Below are 20,235 nucleotides of genomic sequence, written 5' to 3' on the forward strand. Positions count from 1 at the left end.
ATCTATATATTTTTTAAAGTCAAAATAATTCTCATTCTCTCTAAAATTTGTAAAACCAAAGTTTCCTGTTTTATCAATTTTATTGAGCCCCATTATTCCTTTTTTCAAATATTTTTTATGCAACTATAGTTTTATCTAGATCTATTTTGGTGGCTACGTCACTTCCATTTCTGGTTTTAAAATTCTTCTATGGTATTTAAAAAATTGAGTTGTGGACATTCCACCTAACAGGAATTATAGAAATCTTGTAAAGGTTTCTTTAGTAAAAGCATCATACAAAAAACATAGATGTATATGCAGATTCGTAACTTGCAGTTACCTTCTTGTGAATCCATTACTCCTTGGATTGGTTATAAGGCAACTGGCGGATTTCCCTTGTATCAGAGCATAAATCTCAAATATAGCCTGATGATTGCACACTAAATTTAATATCATCCTCAGCAAAACAAAATTAGAAAGGGAGTTGTTTGCTACCCACTCCCTAGTCATGATGCATCTAATGTCAAGGGATTTTTACAAAATTTCTTATATTATAACCACTTCTATTGCTGTTTGCTTTCACTTGCACATATAAATGATATGTTTTCTAAGAAACAATCATATCATAATTATGTATGATGAACTTGTTAATGTACAGTTGTTTTTTTGAATTTTTAAAAGAATTGTGACCAATACTGTTTTTCTGTTGTTTTTACCTTTTGGAAGCCATCACCAATGTTAAAACGTGGGCACTAGATCGAGAGGTATTTCAGAATATCATGAGAAGGACAGCTCAAGCTAGAGACGAGCAGTACAGAAACTTCCTCAGAAGGTAAGACTGGCACGCTGGGGGCAAGAACTGAAGATGTGGTAGTCACACTGTAGGTAAGCTCAGTTTGAATGGAGTTTGTATGGAAGTGGTCAAATATTAACCCAAAAGTCAGCAGCTCAGACCCAACTCAGAAGACACGGCTCTTTCTGAGAGGGTTACAGCCTTGATAACAACCCTGTGGAGCAGTTCTGTGCTGCGGGCAGAGTTTGCCAAGAGTCAGAGTTGATGCAACCGAATGGGTTGGCTTGGAAATGCACACCTTCAGAATATGTTGGCCGGCTCTTAAAACTTTATGGATATTTTATCAAAATTTTACGATCGCTCAAGCATCTTCCACATGAATAAAAAGGAAGAGAAATATTCCCTTCCAATAAAGGCCATACACGCTCTATAAAATTATATTTAATTCACTTTTGCCCTATTTATATCATACTTTGAACTTTGCATGTACTTCTCTATCCCATTTCTTAATCTTCTTCTTCCTCTCTCTTCCATAGTCTGCATTTCGAATTTTAGAGGTCATCTTCTTGTTCGTTATATATTTTGTATAAAGCTTAAGGCTTTGTTTGAGCTTTAATCAAATAGCATTTATTATTTTTGTGATAGTTTGTTACTCATTTGTTCCCCCTAGGATTCATTCACATTGGCGAGTTCACTCATTTTCCCATGCTGAGTTCCACTACAGGGCTCAATCATAGTGTATCTCTTCATCCTTCCACGGGAGTTGTGTTCAAGGCTTTGCAATTACACATGATTCTGTTACAAACATTCTTTTTTTTTTAAATCATTTTATTGGGAGCTCATACAACTCTTATCACAATCCATACACACATCAATTGTGTAAAGCACATTTGCACATTCGTTGCCCTCATCATTCTCAAAACATTTGCTCTCCACTTAAGCCCTTGGCATCAACTTCTTAAACATGCCTCCTGTTCACATGCCTTTTGGTGAACATGTGCCAGAAACAATCAGATCTATTTTTTTATAAATTTTTTTTCGTTTAGGGATATAATTTTCATGGTAAGATAGATGTATTTATCTTATAGGAATCACATTACATTAATATTCTTGACTAAAAATGAGCAAAGTAAAAGGACTCGCTCTCTAAGAAAATTTATTTCTCAAAAAAAAAATTAATCATAGATTGGTTGGATTGGAATTTATGATTATTTTTGCTAGTGATAGGTTTCAGTATTTTATTTCATTCTTTGTATATGATTGTGCTCTATAGAAACGGTCCTATGACATTCCTCTGGGTACTACTCATTTTAAGAGCCAGTACAATATGAATAATCCCAGATTATGTCAGTGCTACTTTCTCGGCTACACTTGGTCCAGCCACTGCTCAATTCGAAAGACTCAGCAGAACACCTGTTCCTCCACGGGGAGCAGAGCTTCCTCGTCTGTGCCGGCCAAATAAAACAGTCAGGGGCAGAGACCAACACAGTTTCCAGTGCAATTCACTTCGAAAACAAACAAAACTGTATCTATGTATATTGCCCCCAATAAATGAAACCTTCCATTTCACCTTTCTGGGATGTTGCTCAATTTGGCTGTACTAGATGTCTGAGATATGTATATCTCAAAATGAGTTTAGGTTAGATATCTGATATATATAACTCATTGTCATTCAGTCAGTTCCAATTCATGGAAATCCTATAGGCGAGAGTGGAATTGCTCCATCGGACTTCTAAGGTTGTAAAGCTTAGCAGATACAGACTAGGCCATCTTTCTCTTGTGGAGCAGTGGGCAGCTTCAAATGGCCAGCCTTTGGGTTAGCAGCCTAATGCCCACTGTGTCACCACGTATCCTTATATAGGAGATAGATATACATGTATATGTACTTGGATCTGTAATCAATCAAACAACACATTGCACTTTGCCAGTCTGCTGCACCAGGCCTCGTTCAAGCATTATAGAGTGCAGATAACACCGTGAGGACAAAGGGGTGCCGGGCCCAAGCCGTGGTGTTCTCCATCATCTCATATGCACGCGCACGCAGGCAATGCATAAGGAAGGCCTGAGAGAAATCACTACATCTACATTATGGCATTGGCGAAGAATATTGAAAGTACCGTGGACTATCCAGAGAACAAATGAATACGTCTTAGAGAAAAGACAGACAGAATGTTCTTTGCAAGTACGAAAGGGGAGACTTTGTTTTCAGATGCTTTGGGCATGTTACCAGGGGAGACCAGTCCCTGGAAAAACACATCGTGTCTAGTGAAGTCGAGGCTCACGGAAAAAGAGGGAGATCTTCAACGGAAGGGATCGCCACAGTCCCGGCTTCCGTGAACTCATCCCTAACTGCTGGGAGGACGGCGTCCCCCCGGCCAGTGCTTCTTTCCATTGGGCACAGGGTCACTAGGAGTTAGGGCTGACTTGAAGGCATCTATTCCCACAACAACCACACACACACGTGCACACACGTGTACACACATGTATATACGCATGTGTACATATATATATGTGTATGTATTTGTAGGTGGCACAAATGGTTTAGGCTTGACTACTAACCAAAACGTTTGGATTTTAACCCACCCTCTGGAGCCCTTGAAGAAATTCCAGCCATCTGCCTGTGAAAAGAATTCCACCCTAAAAGTCCTAGGGAGCTCGTTTCTGCTCTCTCCACACCTGAGTCAGAACTGACTGGACAACAACAGGTTTGGTGTGGTTACAGATATATTCATATATCTATGTATATATTTCATAATAATTTCCCATTTATTTGAATTCACTACTTTACATGTACTGTATTTGGAGGCTTGTTTTGGAACAAAGTGTTACATGTACATTGTATTTTTAGCATGTAAATATTTAAAAACTACACACACGTGTGTGTGTGGTATTTATGATTCAATCTGGGGAGATAATTACAAAGAAAATTTCTGTTTCATTTTGAAGCGTGTCCTTGCTGAAGAATTTACCTGAGGATAAATTAACCAAGATCATCGACTGCCTGGAAGTGGTAAGAAATGTTATAGAAAAAGTAGACTGAACTGTAATCTAGTTGGCTAATTAGCACTGCAGAAGTATCCAGGAAAGATGGTACCTCACTAATCTACGGAGACCAAAATCCTATTTAACACTGTGAGAACACTAGACTAAATCGCACTGAACGAAGGGCCTGGGGTCGTTTTAGAGACTCTTTGGAATGTATAAAAAGAAATTGGATTTACATGTGTAAAGTAAAATTTGATTTACATAGTTTAATATTTTTTGTACATTTTATGACGCTAATCTGCCATATTCACGAGACATTTGATTTTCTACAGTTAACATCATGAGCCCTTACAGAGTTTGCATAGTAGGAAGTCCTTATGGTGTTGAATTAGGGAACTGGAGAAAAGGTATGTTAGTGTTTTCGGTGACAGACCTTTGAATCAGGCTACGACACATTTTCTACTTGAACATTTTGGGTCACGAGAATGCATTACAAGAAATTCAAGCTGCACTTTACAATCACTTTACCTATTTTAACATCTAAGGAGGACAGCATATTGGAATCCACTCAAAAACCTGTTTTAGGCGTCATCCAGATGGTTGGTTCGAGTCCAAGAACAGTCAAGTCTTTTGTGATTAACATCTTTATGACGAGCACCTTAGATTCTAATTATATGCATGACATGAAAACCTCTTCAGTTGCCGAGGTTAAAATTCAAAGCCAATAGCCTCTCCCTTACCCTTGCTTGTGTGTGTGAATTTTACTGAAACCCAAAAGGCTGCAACAGTGCTTCATGGAGGTAAGAAACAGTAGTAAAGAAGACACATCTAGACACGAAGGAGCTTTTCATAAAGCTGTTCTCAGGGGAGGAAAACAAAACAAAACAATAGGAAAAACCCTTGCAAGCCTGATTGTTGACAGATTCACGTCTCTGTCAGTCACAATATACAATGTAAATGACTATCTGTTGAGAAGGCAGCACAGGCCACTTGATCCTTAAGTATAAGTGACACTGGTAATGTTTCTATTTACCATTCATGGAACTCATCCATCAGTGTATCAAGGACAGGCCATGATGACATAGTGCCTGGCCTTGAGGCCCCAGGAGGTTCACATATGAAGTCATTTCAAGAAGGCTGTTTGCCCTGCGTCTCTTGGGATTTGCGCCGATGTAACATAACCCAATCACAGATGTTACAAATTAATAATTCATCCTAATTTCTGAGAGTTTTTATGTTGTAAACCAGAGAGGCTCTATATTTTTTGTGTTAACCAAGGAAATCTGTTTTTAATATAATACTAATAGAGTAGATGCACCAGAGGGGAATTTCATGTTGACAGCAGATATTAAAATTATTAATATTGAAAATGAATGATGAATTGGACATGTTTATCACAGCCACAGACAATGGCTGTAGAATACATAGAAAGGGGCTCAAACTCCAGTATTAATTAAGGACTCCATTTGCGTTTGAGAGTCTCATCTTTTCAAATCCCTGAGAAAGGTTTTCTAAGAGCTCCACATTTGCAGACCGCAGCAGCACAGCTAAGTCGACCTTCTTCAGTCCCACCTGGCAAAAAGGTGGGTGTCTGCGTAACGTGTGAGAATTCACAAATGGGAAAGTGATTCACAAGGGAGGCATGGGATCCAGTTAGCTCCAAGAGGAGCATGTAACTCACCAGCAGAGCGTGAAGGAATGGCCTGTCAGCACAGCCCTGACAACACACCGCGTTCCACGACCGACCTGCTGTCCCACAAACGGACTGCATAATCTCTGAGGAAACAAAGAAACAATTAGGCTGAATCCATCTGCTGGTTTGGAGTTGATTTGGTCTTTGTTTTCGTATTTTTGCTTTGTGTCTGTGTGTGCATATATGCTTGTGGGAGGGTGGTCATTTGGGGGGGGTGGAATCAGAAATGCCCATTCACCAAGCAGTTGATTCACTGTGTTTAAGACAAGACCCTTACCACATAGGTCTGATTGCAGGGTGTTCCAATAGCATTTCCGACTTGAGCTTCCATGACCCCACAGTTCTGGATGCAGACCTGGCCTTGAAGCCTTTTCTTGTGTTCTCTTGGAAGAATGGGACTCCTACCCACGCATGCACTGGTGCACATTAAGAATGAACTGATGCAGATGACAAGGCATGCTACAGCTTGGCATGCAGGGGAGATCTCAGGGCCACGGGAATGGTCAGATGACTAAAGCACGGGCCGTTGTGCCGTGCAAAAAGACGGTGGAAGGAGGGCCTGCTCCCACGCGCAATGCTCAGTCCGGGAGGCCTGGGGCTTGTGCCTTCCTGAACTATAAGCATTGTGATGGATTGGACGTCACTGAGCTCTGGTATTTGACCCAGTGGCCTTCTGCACTGGGACGCTGACAAGTCATCTTTCATTGAACCCTGGTGTGCTGGGGGTGGGAGAGGAGTGAGGAATTTCCTCATTCAGATTGCCTGTGGTGTTCATTAAAAGTCGGACTCCCCATTACCACCCCCAACTAACTGAATCAGAAACCCTGGCTGAGGGGCTCAGATATCTACCTTTTAACATGGAAATGAAGGGCTTCTTATGTTCATTAAAGTCCGACCCACCAAAACGCCATATTAAACCCATTGCCTTTGAGTAGATTTCCACCGAAAGGGACCCCGGAGGACAGAGTAGAACTGGCCAAGGTAGTGAATATTTACAGAAACAAATGGTCTTATCTTTCTTTTTCAGCAGCCAAGGTTTAAGGCACAGCTCCACCATGGTTAAAGTCTGATCACCTCTGCACAATTGTGAAGAGAATACATATACTGAGGGGTTCTTCTTTATTTTTAATTTTAAGAGTTATAGCCAGTACCAGAAAGTTAAAGAGAGCTGTGAATTTTGCTGGTCCAGTTTAGGGACCAGTCCAAGTGAGGGAGCCAAGTGTTGTGGGAAGTTTGCGAGTGGAGAGCCAGCATTTAGGATCTGCGGTCCTGTCCTGCCTCTATCACCAGCTGCTTTCCTGCGATTGCTGTGCACATTGGTGTCTCCTCTCCTCGTTTACAAAATAAGGAGAGGGGAGCTATGCTGAGCTGTGCTGCTACAGGCTGTTTCAGCAACAACATGCAACCAACTCACTTGTACCGCAGTAATTTCTACTGAGCTCCATTTTTAAAGATCTGGCTTCTTGGAAACAACAATCACCACTAATACTAAATTATGTCTGAACGGTTGTTAGGATCCACCTGACCCAGATATGCTGCTTTGAAATGTCTCCTTAAAAAGCATTGATCATATTTAAGCTGCACTTTGAGGGCCAACAACCAGCACAAGATAAAGTAACTATAAGCATTTTTTAATAAGTAATGAACCTAGGTACATAGAGTCTCCTACTCCATGGAAGTGTTTGCAGGTGTGTGTGTGTGTGCATCGTGTGGTGTTGTAAGTCTGTGAATCATCAGGGTTTTTTGGAAGTCCTCTCTGCACACACTAATAGCTATTTGGAGACCTGAGCCGGGATTCTTTCTCCTTAACTTGCACACCTTCTTGGCAGTTTTCTCCTGACCTGATATATTCTTTTCCCAGTCACTTAGGCTCTTATATTTTTCACTGTATCCATTTATTGTAGAACACACATTGTCTTTACAGTAAAAGATAGTCCCATCTTTTGCTGTTGCCGTTGTATAGTTTTCATCCGACCCCTACTTTTCAAGCCTATGCGGGAATTGACTTCTCTTTCACTCCAGCCCTGTCCTAAGTCACTGCCCTTAAGGCTTCTGGGCATCTTCTAAAACCATCTCCTTCAGACTGTCTGTCTCAACTCATTGTATGTCCAATGTTGAAGAAAACATTTGAATTTTAAAACACCAGAGTGTTAAGTATACACACAGTTTAAAAAATATTTCCCTTTTATATAAATGTATATGTGCATGTTCGTGTGTGTGAGTGTATGTATATTGTGTGTGTATATATAAAATGTACTTCTTATTGGAGCTCAGAATCTAATTTCTTGGAAACGATTGCTCTGCAGGATGGGGTCTATGGCTCCACTGTCCTCCAAGGGGCCCTTTTTCAGTGTGACCACACAGACGATAACCACATTATTTATATTTCTCTTTTTGGTTGTGGAAATATCTTGGCCAGATGGACTGTCCTCGCCACTCGACCAATACTGGCTAGTCCATCACCACAGTTGGTACTTACCAGCATGTATTTTTGGTCTGACCTATTTCCACAGCCTTTTCTGATCTATAAAGTTACTGTCAGCACACTGGGAGGTATTATTTATCTTCCTTCCATGGTTTTGGGAGACAAAGATGTATCTCTGAGAAAAACACCACAGGAAGGTTGTCCCTTAAAATACACCCAAGCTCTTTCCCAGCAGTCTTTCCATGCTGGCCTCTTTCAACATATCTGGTGGACAGGAATGAAAGCCATGCCTCAGCCCACATCCCAGGCTTTATAAAAACTAAAGGACAACTCAATAACGCATCAAAACTCTCCCTTTCTCCCTTGCTCCATTTGAAAGTTGAGATTGAGAAGGAAACGAGGGACCAAAGAGCAGATTGCCTTCATCAGGAAAATCTGCTCGACACCAGTCATTTTGCTAAAGAGAATTAAGCATGAATTACATACTGACACCTGGACTATGGGATCTTGGTTACTGACTCAGCCATCAAAGGACAGTCATTTGCACTCTATAGTCAACCTTTTCTACAGCAATGGCGGGAGTCCCTGGTTGCATAAACGTTCAAGTGCGCGGTTACTCATCTAAACGTTAGTGGTTCAGATGTGCCCATCGGTGCCTTAGAGGTAACCCCGGATATTTGCTGCAGAAAGGTCGTAGCTAAAAGAGACAAAACACCTCTTTAGAGGGCAGTTCTACTCTGGTGGAGAAGACTTAACAGCAACTGGTTTACGTAGAAATAAAATAGAAGTTTGTTTCTTGCTGATAAGGAAAGATCGTCTCCATTGGCTTCACAGAGGCATCCAGAAACTCCAGTTGTGCCTTTTCAAGATCTCCCCGTAACGCCACACCACTACGGTGGTGCTGTTGAGTTGATGCGGACTATGACAACCTGGGAAGACAGAGTAGAACTTCCAAGGGTGCAAATTTTTGCAGCAGCAGATTGCTACATCTTTCTCCTACCGAACCCCTGGTGGGTTCTCACTGCTGGCCTTCTCCTTAGCTGCCCGGTGCTTTAACCTCTGTGCCACCAAGACTTCTTCCCCCAGGTTGTTGTTAGATGCTGTAGAATCTGTTCTGATTCGGGGAAGTCCCATGTACAACAGGAGGAAGCACTACTTGGTCCGGCGCCACGCTCAGGGTGGTGAATTTTGAGTCCATTGCTGTAGCCACTAAGGTTGGGGACTTAGCATACAGACTTATCCTGAGTTATGGCAGTGATCTGGGGACCCTTATGAGCCCTTTCATAGACAGATGGTTTTCTCAGCCTCTAGTGAGGGAGATGTGGTAGAAAGCAGAAATCAGAGAGCTTCAGAACATCAGAATATTGCAATTCACTGCAGCTAGCTCTGAGATCTACAATTATGGACAAGGGCCAGAGAAAAGCTTTTGGGAACTAAGTATGACCCCTTGCTGGCAGTTAGTCAGCAAACAAAGGTTGTAGCTGTAGCTCTATGGGACTAACTTCAGCCATCAAGCTGAATGAGCTTGATGTAGTGGATCCTTCCCCACAGGCTGGGGAAAGGAACTCAATCCTGAAGGTACTTGATTTCACCTGAGACTACCTAAGCAGGAAAGCCCAGCTGAGCCACAAGGTGCCTGGGCTTTTGACCCACAGAAACAGTGACAGAACAATCAGGTGCTGTTTTAAGCCACAGATTTTGTTCTGGCAGTAGTGGAGGATGAATCCTCACCCTCTCTCAAGTTCTGAAGGCAGCTTTCTGATTTGAATTTGATGGATTGGTGAAAGGGAAATCCATAATTGTGATGCACAAGTAGAAAGTAGTGGGGCTGGCATTTAAACCTAGAGCCCCCCGCCCCCCAAAAAAACCCCAAACCAATGCACATAAGGTTTCAAGTACAAATGACCAAAAAAAATCTACAGAAAAGTGGCCTACTTTGGAATTGACCTTCAAGTCTCAATGAAAAACAAGACAGGCTGCTATAATGTTGATAATTTTGTCTTTAAAAAATTGAAACAAGAGCATCTCTGTTTTATAAATAATTAAGAGATTCATTTTAGCTCTATGACTTTGAGACAAGATCAAATTAAAGTGAGGCATAAGTGGGCAGTTTAATCCATCTTTTGTTTCCTCAACCACTAAACTGCTCTTGGAGTCTGACAGGTAGACAGATGACTCTTCTCTGCCCAAGGATTCTCTAATCACATGAACATAAGAGAGAGGAGCATGATAATGGATAAAAAAGAAATTTGTGATCATTGGAGATTTTATGATGATAAACATACTTTAAAGAACATAATTTACATGTAAAATATTCAAATGCCACTCTTTTATCATGACAAATCTTTGGAAACTAAAACCAGGTGCTCTTCAAGGAATTATAAATTGAGCTAATATGTTACTAATGTCCACAGGAAATTATGCTTTCTACTTATTAGATCATTTTTTCTTCTTTTACTAAACTCTGGGCACGTTCTTCAAGAGTCCTTAGGTAGTGTAAATAAGCAAGTACTCCATGACTCACTGGAGACTTGGTGGTTCCAACCCACCCAGAGGTCTTTGGAACACACACACGCATGACGATTTGCTGTCCCAGTCTCAGCCTTGAAAGCCCTTTGGGACCGCTCTACTGCGAAACATACAGGGTCGCCATGAGGCCGGCCTAATGCGATGGCGACCCAGAGAACCAAAACAACCTGCCCCCCAAAACTACAACACGTTTTCTAGATTGTTCAAGATCACCATACATTTTGTATTTAGATTATTTCAGAGAAAGCCCCACTTGTGTGATAGTGACCTTTGTTTGTTCTGGTTTCCCTGCTGCTCTGCATCTCCAAGGCCGAAATTCAGTGTCCCGAGTGTATTACTTCTGCTAAGGTCTAACCGAATTGCAAATGAAAATGCTCAAGCCTCCTTACTCTTTCCACTTTGTGACTTCGATGTTTAAAAATAAAAAGAGTTACAATAGGCAGAACAGAAAAGAAACAGATGTGGAACACCTATTTCAAAGACACAAGACATTTCTGTTCGTTTACTTCTCTGCCTGATCTGCCGTCTTTCTTCTCCATCCCCATAGGAATACTACGACAGAGGAGATTACATTATTAGAGAAGGGGAGGAAGGAAGTACCTTTTACATTTTAGCCAAAGGAAAGGTAAATATTAATCAAATATACTTCAAGTAAAACTTTCCCAGTGTTTTCCATTTGCCACAAATGCACCCATGCTCTGCCTGGTTTTCATGCTGTAACATGAGAAGTTCTCTCCACTGAACTGGTCAAGGAGCTTCCACAGGAAGCCGGGAGGGATACCGAGGGCTTGACCTCAGCGCTGGGTTTGGGGACACCAGCGTCTTATGATGGGCGCCAGCTGACATGGTCAATTCTTAGGGATCGTAGGCAACTTGTTTGACTTTCTTGGAACTGGTTTCAATGTACATGAAATGACTATCATTTCTAAGGTTCCTTATAATGAGGAACACATGATTTTCAATCAGCTCAAAGATCTATGTTCAGGACTGGAACATTTGTGTATCCAGCAGGTAGGGCCAGCAGTGGATGGGGTAGTTCTCATTACGGAATTGAAGCAGCAGGAGTCAGGCATTGAACTTCAGAACCAGTATGGTTTAGAACTTCAATTCAGACACAAACTTAAATTGACTTCAATGCTCTTGTAAATTTGATCCCAATATACAATGGGTCTTTTTCTTCATGCCTGACGAGTGGGTACCATGCTGTCAGTTATTTCTATGTTGACCCGTGACCATGTTCTTCAAAGATAAGAAAAAGCATTTGTGAAATATTGAAGGAAAGAGCAAATTTTAGAGTACCAGCATCGATGCTGATCATAACTTTCAATAGGTGCAGGTCTCCGGGGAAATGGAAGTTTTTGTTTGCCTCTGCATGCAGGGCCATGGACCACTTTGAGATGCTCATGAAAATTATGGACCCTCTTCTCATATTCATTTTTTGTGTTCAGTTTTAAGAAATATATTCACTTAAGCGAGTGATTCTACACACCAGATTAAGGACTCCCGATACTCAGCTTTATTCTTTTTTTAAAATATTTATTTCATTTTATTTATTTATTAAACTTTTTAATCATCTTCTTGGTAGCTCATTGAGATATCATAACATTCCATAGTTCAGCCACATCAAGCCGTATTGTACAATTGCTACCGCAGTCAGTTCCAGTCATTTTCTTTCTTCTTGAACTCCTTGATATCCACTCCCTTTTATCCCCTCCCTCCCCGACCCTACCCCACAGGACCCGTTATTCATTCATTCATTCACTCTTGATTAACTTGCTAGTCCTATCAGACTTTCTCGAGTTGTCCTGTGAGAGGCGACACTGGGATAGAGAGTCTTCCTCGTTCCAAAGGTTGGGTCACAGGGTTTACGGTGTCGGACAGATGTGCTGACAGTAGTTAGGTTGCACGCATCCCCTCAGACATGAGGCCAGGCCTCAGACGTTGCCTTGTCCTTGTTCTTATTCAGTTAAGTTTATACAGATTGGAGGATCTGATTGAATGGATATGTGTTCAAATTCTTATTCTTTTTCTGCCTCCCTCCTGCCTTTTAAAAACTTTTTGAATATTGCTTAGGTAAAAGTTACACAGAGTACAGAAGGCCACGACCAGCCACAACTGATAAAAATATTACAGAAAGGAGAATACTTTGGAGAAAAAGCTCTGATCAGGTGAGTCCATATATTTATATATTTGATTTCTTTGCGTATTCCTATAAAGTTGTCAAATTGAGCTACCAAATTAATGGTGACTAATTTAATAACTTAATTGCATGCAGGAAAATGGTGTACTACCTTTGCATTGAAAAGCTAAACTAAGCTTACTAGTGGAAAAAGTATTATAATTGTTAGTTTAAAAAGAATCGGAGATACGAAACTTAGATTGTAAAGGTTATATCTTCCACTTCAGAATTACTTTTACAAAGTATGAAATATCACCTTGTTAAGTATTTTCATGTTTGTTGTCTATCAAGTAATAACTCTACATAACTTGGATGTTTTAAAGTATCATAAATTGGAAGTTTTAAAGTATCATAAATAAAGCAGTATTTCTTTGAAAAAAAACGTTTAAAAATATTTTTATTGGGGGCTCAGACAACTCTTATCACAATCCATACATACATCAATTGTGTCAAGCACATTTATACATTCGTTGCCCTCATCATTCTCAAAACATTTGCTCTCCACCTAAGCCCCTGGCATCAGCTCCTCATTTTTTGCCTCCCTCTCTGCTCCCCCCTCCCTCATGAACCCTTGATAATTTATATATTATTATTTTGTCATATCTTGCACTGTCTGACGTCTCCCTTGAAATTTTTATCACCACATTTTGAAAGTTTCAGAAACAACTAAAAATAATGCACCTGAATTTCTACCTAAACCTCAGACTTAAAAACATTTTTATCCAGTAAACAGAAGAAATATCTTAAGGGGTAATAAAATGACTCAAGGGATAGTTTGTACTTTCTAGTGGAAAAAAAACAAAAAGCAAAGCTGCAAACTTAAGGAATTAATTTTCCTAAGCTTGAGCAACTTTATAAAAGATAACGTTTGGGATAGCATACCTTTTTTTTGGAGTTACCTATGGTTTTCTATGAAAATTAAATGTTTGCTAAGCAGTCACATAACACTGATGTTTAAACCAAATGCTTTAGTTTTAGTTCATATTCACTTATATGAAGCAGTATTTCTACTGCTCCTCTGTCTTCCCGTGGGCTTTTGTTTGTGGAGTTACAAGTCAAGGGACAGAGGTACAGAACAAAGGCAAAGTATCCATTCATTTCCTGAAGACAAACTTGATTATTTAAGATGACAAAGCTCTTTACTTAAAAACCAAAATTTAATTCTGAAGTTATAATTAATATGTAAACCATTTAAAAATGGAGTTTAAAGACAAACTCAAAAAGTCTTTCTCATTAGCTATCTGATAATGAATTTGTTTCAGTGGGGAAATAAATTGTCCATTTTATTTATTTCTTTATTGCTTTTTATAGAATATTAAATCATTCACGCAATGCCAACAGGTGGTATCATTACTCAAAATTTCAATGTCAGTGTATGCTTTCTTACCATTTTTAGATGATTCTGTCATACCTTCAACAAAACTGCTAAAGTTTGAAAGTGCACAAGAATTTTACAAAGGGAGTAAAGAGGCCCAATCGCTCATGTAAAGGAAGTGTACTATCTGATTTTGCTGAGCATGCAAATATTTATGCTTTATGTAGCAGTTTGCTGATTATAGTGTTTTCCCATAAGACCATAGGAATTTATGTTTAATACAGACACTCAACTCTCAGAAGAATTTAAGATCATAAAGTAAAAATCAGTGAGAAGGAAAGTTGGATATATATATTTTTATATTTTTCTGCAGTCAGTTTTTCACTAACTGTGGCTGCATATGCCTTATACTCTGTATATATCTATGACGTGACCCTAAGTATTCTTGGGAGCCCTTTCAGAACTGTGTGTGCACTCAGGAAGTTACTACGAAAAGAACATGAGCATACTTGTAAACATCCAATACTTGGAAAGCGTTCGCCTACAACAGTCCCAATCAACATCATGCTGCTGACAAATGAAAGGATGCCGTGCTGCTTTCCTGAGTCTGAACTCACAAATGTGACAGTTGGCCATATTTCACCTGTCTAAACTCGAAGTTGAATACGAAGTTTTATTTTGGGGTTTTTTTTCCACTAGAAAATACACAATATCCCCTGAGTCATTACCCTGCTACCAACTCAGAAAGCCCATGAAGCATCAGTATTTTTACCAGTCTCTTCCAGCCTTTAAAGACCCTGTAAACTTGGAGGGGCAGACTGTTTTCTGGAAGTCTCTAGAGCGTTCTGTGGAAAGGCAACTTCAATGGATTGCTCTGCGTGGACTACGGATGTTTCCCTGACAAACCACTAAGGAAAGATGAAGAACTGTCCTTGTGTGATACCATTTTAATTGGCGTGTCTCAGACTAGTTCTGCTGTTTGCTCATCTATGGTATGCGAATATGCCAAGACCACCTGCCATGAGTTCCATAGCACTGGGTACAAGAGGGGTGCATTTTTGTAGTGTCTTTAGTTTATACATCAAACCGATGGCACCTAACAGCTGCAACACTAGAGGAAACTAATACAAGGAAAGGTCTCGAAGGAAATACTTTTAAATGGTGCTTGACCCACTGGTAGTCATTAGGTAATTAAATTAATATAGCACTAGATTATATGCCATAATCCATCATCTATAAGCTAATCATCAATTTTAAGATGTACCCTTATCTTATGTTCCCTCTAAGAGAGAAAGAAAATCCAAGTCGTTAAATGTAAGACTGCTCTGAATTCAGTGTATTTACTGTGGGGGATTCATTCCAGTCTTTATGAAATAAAAGTATATTGGTATGTTGTATGGTACAAGGAACAGTTTCCTTGGTGTTTCTTATTATATGAGTTATCAGGTGTTCATTGTTTGCATGTTTTCCAATACATTTTTCTGAGCTATGACTTTCATATTACTTTCCTCCATGTTGATTAGTGTGTCACCTTGTTTCACATGAAACCTATTTTATATTTTGACCCAAACAGGATTCCATATTCATTGTGATCACTGATACCTCTACATTCCCAGTACAGTTATCTTGTTCTCCTCTGACGTCCTGCGTACCTGCCTTTTTAAAAAACACATTCCAAATCCTTATGGGATGAGGGAGAGAAGAAGCAAAAATTACGGTAGTGAAACTGAAAATAGCCGTTGGGAGCATTGAGTGACAATGCATCAGACAACATGAGACACCCCTTAATAATGACGGATGTTCAATTTCTAACTGTGGTGCAGGTCGACTGAGCCGTTTGTTTTGTTTTGTTTCCTCCTGCAGTGATGATGTCAGGTCCGCTAACATTATTGCGGAAGAAAATGATGTTGCGTGCCTGGTTATAGATCGAGAGTGAGTATCCTGATGTCGGGCAAGGCAGGCGACTGCCACCTGTGCAGACGTGGCCTTCTGTTCCTCGAAGGGACAATCTGTCTTCTCTTTCATCACCACTGAGAAATGCTTCCCAGTGCTCCGCTGTGAGGACGTTCTATTAAAATTCATGGGGAGAAAGCAGGCCTTCTGATCTGAATCTGTTTGAGGCAGTGGCAGATGTGGGAAGGCTAAATATTTTGTGTGGGAAGTTTGTACATAAATATCAGCAATAGACTGATTTACATTCTGCAGCTTCCATGGAAATAAGCTTATTAGTGCTTTTGGGGATTTTCTTTCCACTGAACATAGTGAACATTTTCACAATTTATTTATAAAATGCACTAATCAGTTAAAAATGTTATGTATCTCTATGACAAAATATAAAATATTCTTTAGGTACATATAAACTTTGTTACATTTTAAGTTAACATCTGTAGCAGTTTTCAAAGTGATGTATGCCAATAGCTCTACATCACCTAGATTATTTTTCAGAATAGAGCCGATTTTGTGCCCTTAACTCACCTGAAACTATATTTGGATCTGAACCCTTGAATCTTTCATTCATCAGTCAAAACATATGGATTACATACTAGATACTAGAAAAGAAAGGTTCAAAACCAGAACATTGCCTGATAATAGTCATAATGTAGTTGAAAAAATAGGGTATATGAATCTGAAATATAAACAAAACATATTAAAATGTCCAGCAAGAGCTGTCAAAGGAAGGATACAGTTGACTGCTAACTAAGCATAATTTATAGAGGTTTAGAGCTATAAAGAACTCTAGAATGTTTTTTTTAAACTGCTGATTATGGGAAAGTTCACACATTCTTGAAAGCAGAGAATTGCACCAGGGACTCCACAATAGAAACCCAACAGTCCTAAATGCTTGCTTGATACAGACCTGTTCCCACCACTTGCTTTTCCCACACCATTTTCCAGAGAGTTCAAAACATAAAATTATGCCAATAATATATTTTACCAACCTCTCTAAAAGCTACCATATATGCTCTAGTACAAGCCGATCTGAATATCGGCCGAGGCACCTAATTTTACCACAAAACTGCATTAAAAATGTGCTGATTACAAGGATCTACATATCACTTTCTTCCTGGGGGATAGACAACAGAAAAGTGGGTGGAGGGAGACGTCGGACAGTGTAAGATATGACAAAATAATAATTTATAAATTATCAAGGGTTTGTGAGGGAGAGAGGAGGAGGGAAGGGGGCGAAATGAGGAGCTGATGCCAGGGGCTTATGTGGAGAGCAAATGTTTTGAGAATGATGAGGGTAATGAATGTACAAATGTGCTTTATACAATTGATGTATGCATGGATTGTAATAAGAGTTGTATGGGCCCCCAAGAAAATGATTTAAAAAAATAACCAAAAAAATGTGCTGAGAAACTCAGCCTATACATGAATATATACAGTATTATTTTTAATGTTTAAATCAGAGTATCATCAACACATTAAAATGTTAATAATAATGATGTCTTAGTTGTGATTCTCTAGAGAAAACAGCCAGCACTCCTTTGTTAGTTGGTGCACTGTGGTGGCTTGTGTGTGGCTGAGATACTGGAAGCTATGCCACTGATATTTCAAATGCCAGCAGTCACCCAAAGTGAACACGTTTCAGTGGGGCTTACAGAAAAGAGCAGACAATGAAGAAGGAATCAGCTCCCACTATAAGGATCCAGAAGGCCTAATGATTGGAAGCAGTGCATTGACAGTTGGCTGCCAAGAGATGTAGACTGGATTCAGAAAAGGAGGTAGAATAAGGGATATCATTGCTGACATAGATGAATCTTGACTCAAAGCAAAGAATGCCATCAAGATGTTTACTTGGGTTTTATACATGGTACAGAAGCATTTGACTATGTGGCTCATAATAAACTATGAATAACCTTGAGAAGAGGGGACTCCCAGAACCCTTCATCATGCTCATTAGGAAGTTGTACATGAATCAAAAGGCATTTGTGAGAACAGAACGAGGGTAGACTGCATGGTTTAAAATTCGGTACATCAAAGTTGCATCCTCTAACATTACTTATTCAACTGTATGCTAAGCAAACCATCAGAGAAGCTGGATTATATGAAGAAGCGTGCAGCATCAGGATTGGAGGAGAGAAGCTGGATTATATGAAGAAGCGTGCAGCATCAGGATTGGAGGAAGGCTGGTTAGCATGCTGCTCTGTGCAGATGAAACAACCTTGCATGCTGAAAGTGTAGAGGACTCAAAACTCTTGCTGATGAAGATCAAAAATTGTAGCTTTCAGTATGGATTGTGACTCAATTTAAAGAAGACAAAATCCTCACAACTGGACCAATAGGTAACACCAGGATAAATGGAGAAAGTTACCAAGGATTGTGTCTTGCTTGGGAGCAGCAGTCAAGAAACCATTGTATTAGGTAAATCTGCTGCACAAGACCTCATTCGAGTATTGAAAAGCAAGGATGGTACTTTGAGACCTAAGGTACACCTGAGCCATGGTATTTTCCAGCGCCTCCTATGCATATGAAAGTTGGACCTTGAATAAGGAAGACCAAAGAAGAATTGGTGCACTTGACTTGTGATGCTGGAGTACCCTGGCTGCTAAAAGAACCAGTCAGTCTGTCTTGGAAGAAGTGTGGCTGCAGTATTTTCTTAGAGCCAAGGATGGGAAGACTGTGTTTTGCATACTTTGGACATATTGTTAGGAGAGACCGGTTCCTGGGCAGTGAGAGAGAGGAAGACTGTCAGCAAGATACATCGACACAGTGATTGGCAGGATGGGCTCAGGCAGAGGACTAATTGTGAGAACGGTGCAGGACTGGGCAGTATTTCCTCCTGCTGTGCAGAACGTCGGTATGAGTCTGAATGACTTGATGGTAACTAATAAGAACAACCGAGAAAACAGAACACACACACATATCTCCTCATCACATCTTGACTACCTTGTTTTCTGATATTCCACATTTATGATAAGAGTAAAAATATCTATATGATTACTCAGTACATCTCATGGTAAAAAGTGATTCTGTGTGAAGCAAGAATGAAAATCGCTGTGATAGCTAAGGTTATGTGTCAACTTGTCTAGTCCATGATTATATAATTTGACAGTTATAGAATGAAGTTATCCTCTTACTTTTTGGCATACAAGGTCGTCACCCTCTATTTTCACATATCAACTTTCGTATATCTACTTTGTCATTAGAAAATAACCATACCAATATTTCAATAAGCAATGTGTGTGCATCCATGTGTGTGTGTGTGTGTGTGTGTGTGTGTGTGTATGTATAGAAATTTACTTCAAAGCATTAGCACATACAATTTTGAGGGTTGGCTAGAAAGTCCAAAACCCATAAATCAGGTACTCGCTGGGAGCTCTAGCTCAGTCACAGCATAGCTGTGGACTGACAAGTCTCAAAAGCTATAGGTCTGGTAGGAGGCTAGACAATTTAGCAAGCTTTTTTCCCCAAGATTCAAAGCTCAGGTAATGAATGGTAAGAGTGCCAACTGGGGATAGAGCAATTTCTTCCAAAGTACCTATTTTGCATTTGAAGGCAGCATGCATCCTAAGGAAACTCCCCTTTAACAGATTGGTTGAATTCATTACATTGGATTGTATTACCGAAAAGAAACTAGTCTAGTATTTGGCTAAACCACAGGGAACCATAACCCACCCAAAACAATCTATAAATTAGCCATCATCAACTCGTCATATAAGTTAGAATTATTATTATTCTCCCCTTTACAGATAAAAAAAGTTATTTCAAGGTAGGCTAAGGAATTGTCCAACATTGGCGTTGTGATGGAGGAGGGGGATTGCCCAAGTTTCTTGGTTCATGGAACAATCTTACCGCTGTTCCCTTTGCCTTCCCTTGGCATGTGTGTTCAAGGAGCCCTGGGGGTGTAGTAATTACTAGGTTAACTGTTGAGCACAAGGTCTGTGGGGAAAAGATGATGTTTTCTACATCCATAAAGGGTTATAGTCTCAGCAACTCACAGCGGCAGTTCTACCCTGCCAATAACATTGCCCAGAGTCAGAATGTGCTCAATTAAACAAGCCCTCACTTTATAGCAACGATTTTTCCCCCAAAAACTTTAAACTGTGGAATTGAGCCTCAAAGAATTAATAGAATGTTTCTAGAAAATGGAAATGTAGATGACACTACAGATGACGTCAGCTTAAAATTATGGGACTAAAGGAATGTGAAGTATGTTCAAGGAACAGTTAATTTTTGGATGGAAACTAGTCAACAGAAAATATAACCCCCAATCAAGCCCACTGTCACCAAGTTGATTCTAACTCATAGTGACCCTACAATATTCTCCAAATAATACATTCTTTTATATACAAGAGGGCATTTAAAATTATATCCAAGCATTCTGTAGCATTAG

At 39.8% G+C, this 20,235-nt stretch overlaps 1 protein-coding gene across 1 annotated transcript in view; it reads left to right on the forward strand.

Moving 5' to 3' along the window:
• The window catches only part of PRKG2 (protein kinase cGMP-dependent 2), a 101,010-nt gene that overhangs the window by 32,634 nt on the left and 48,141 nt on the right, over positions 1-20,235 (forward strand). The window contains exons 4-8 of the mRNA XM_004703223.3: positions 706-811; positions 3,719-3,782; positions 10,952-11,029; positions 12,478-12,572; positions 15,762-15,830. Of these exons, the coding sequence (XP_004703280.1) occupies positions 706-811; positions 3,719-3,782; positions 10,952-11,029; positions 12,478-12,572; positions 15,762-15,830 (412 nt within the window). The remainder of the gene's footprint in view (positions 1-705; positions 812-3,718; positions 3,783-10,951; positions 11,030-12,477; positions 12,573-15,761; positions 15,831-20,235) is intronic.

Source organism: Echinops telfairi, unplaced genomic scaffold (genome assembly GCF_000313985.2).
Source record: "Echinops telfairi isolate 266 unplaced genomic scaffold, ASM31398v2 ScPeMD7_7468;HRSCAF=8506_0, whole genome shotgun sequence".
Lineage (NCBI taxonomy): Eukaryota > Metazoa > Chordata > Mammalia > Afrosoricida > Tenrecidae > Echinops > Echinops telfairi.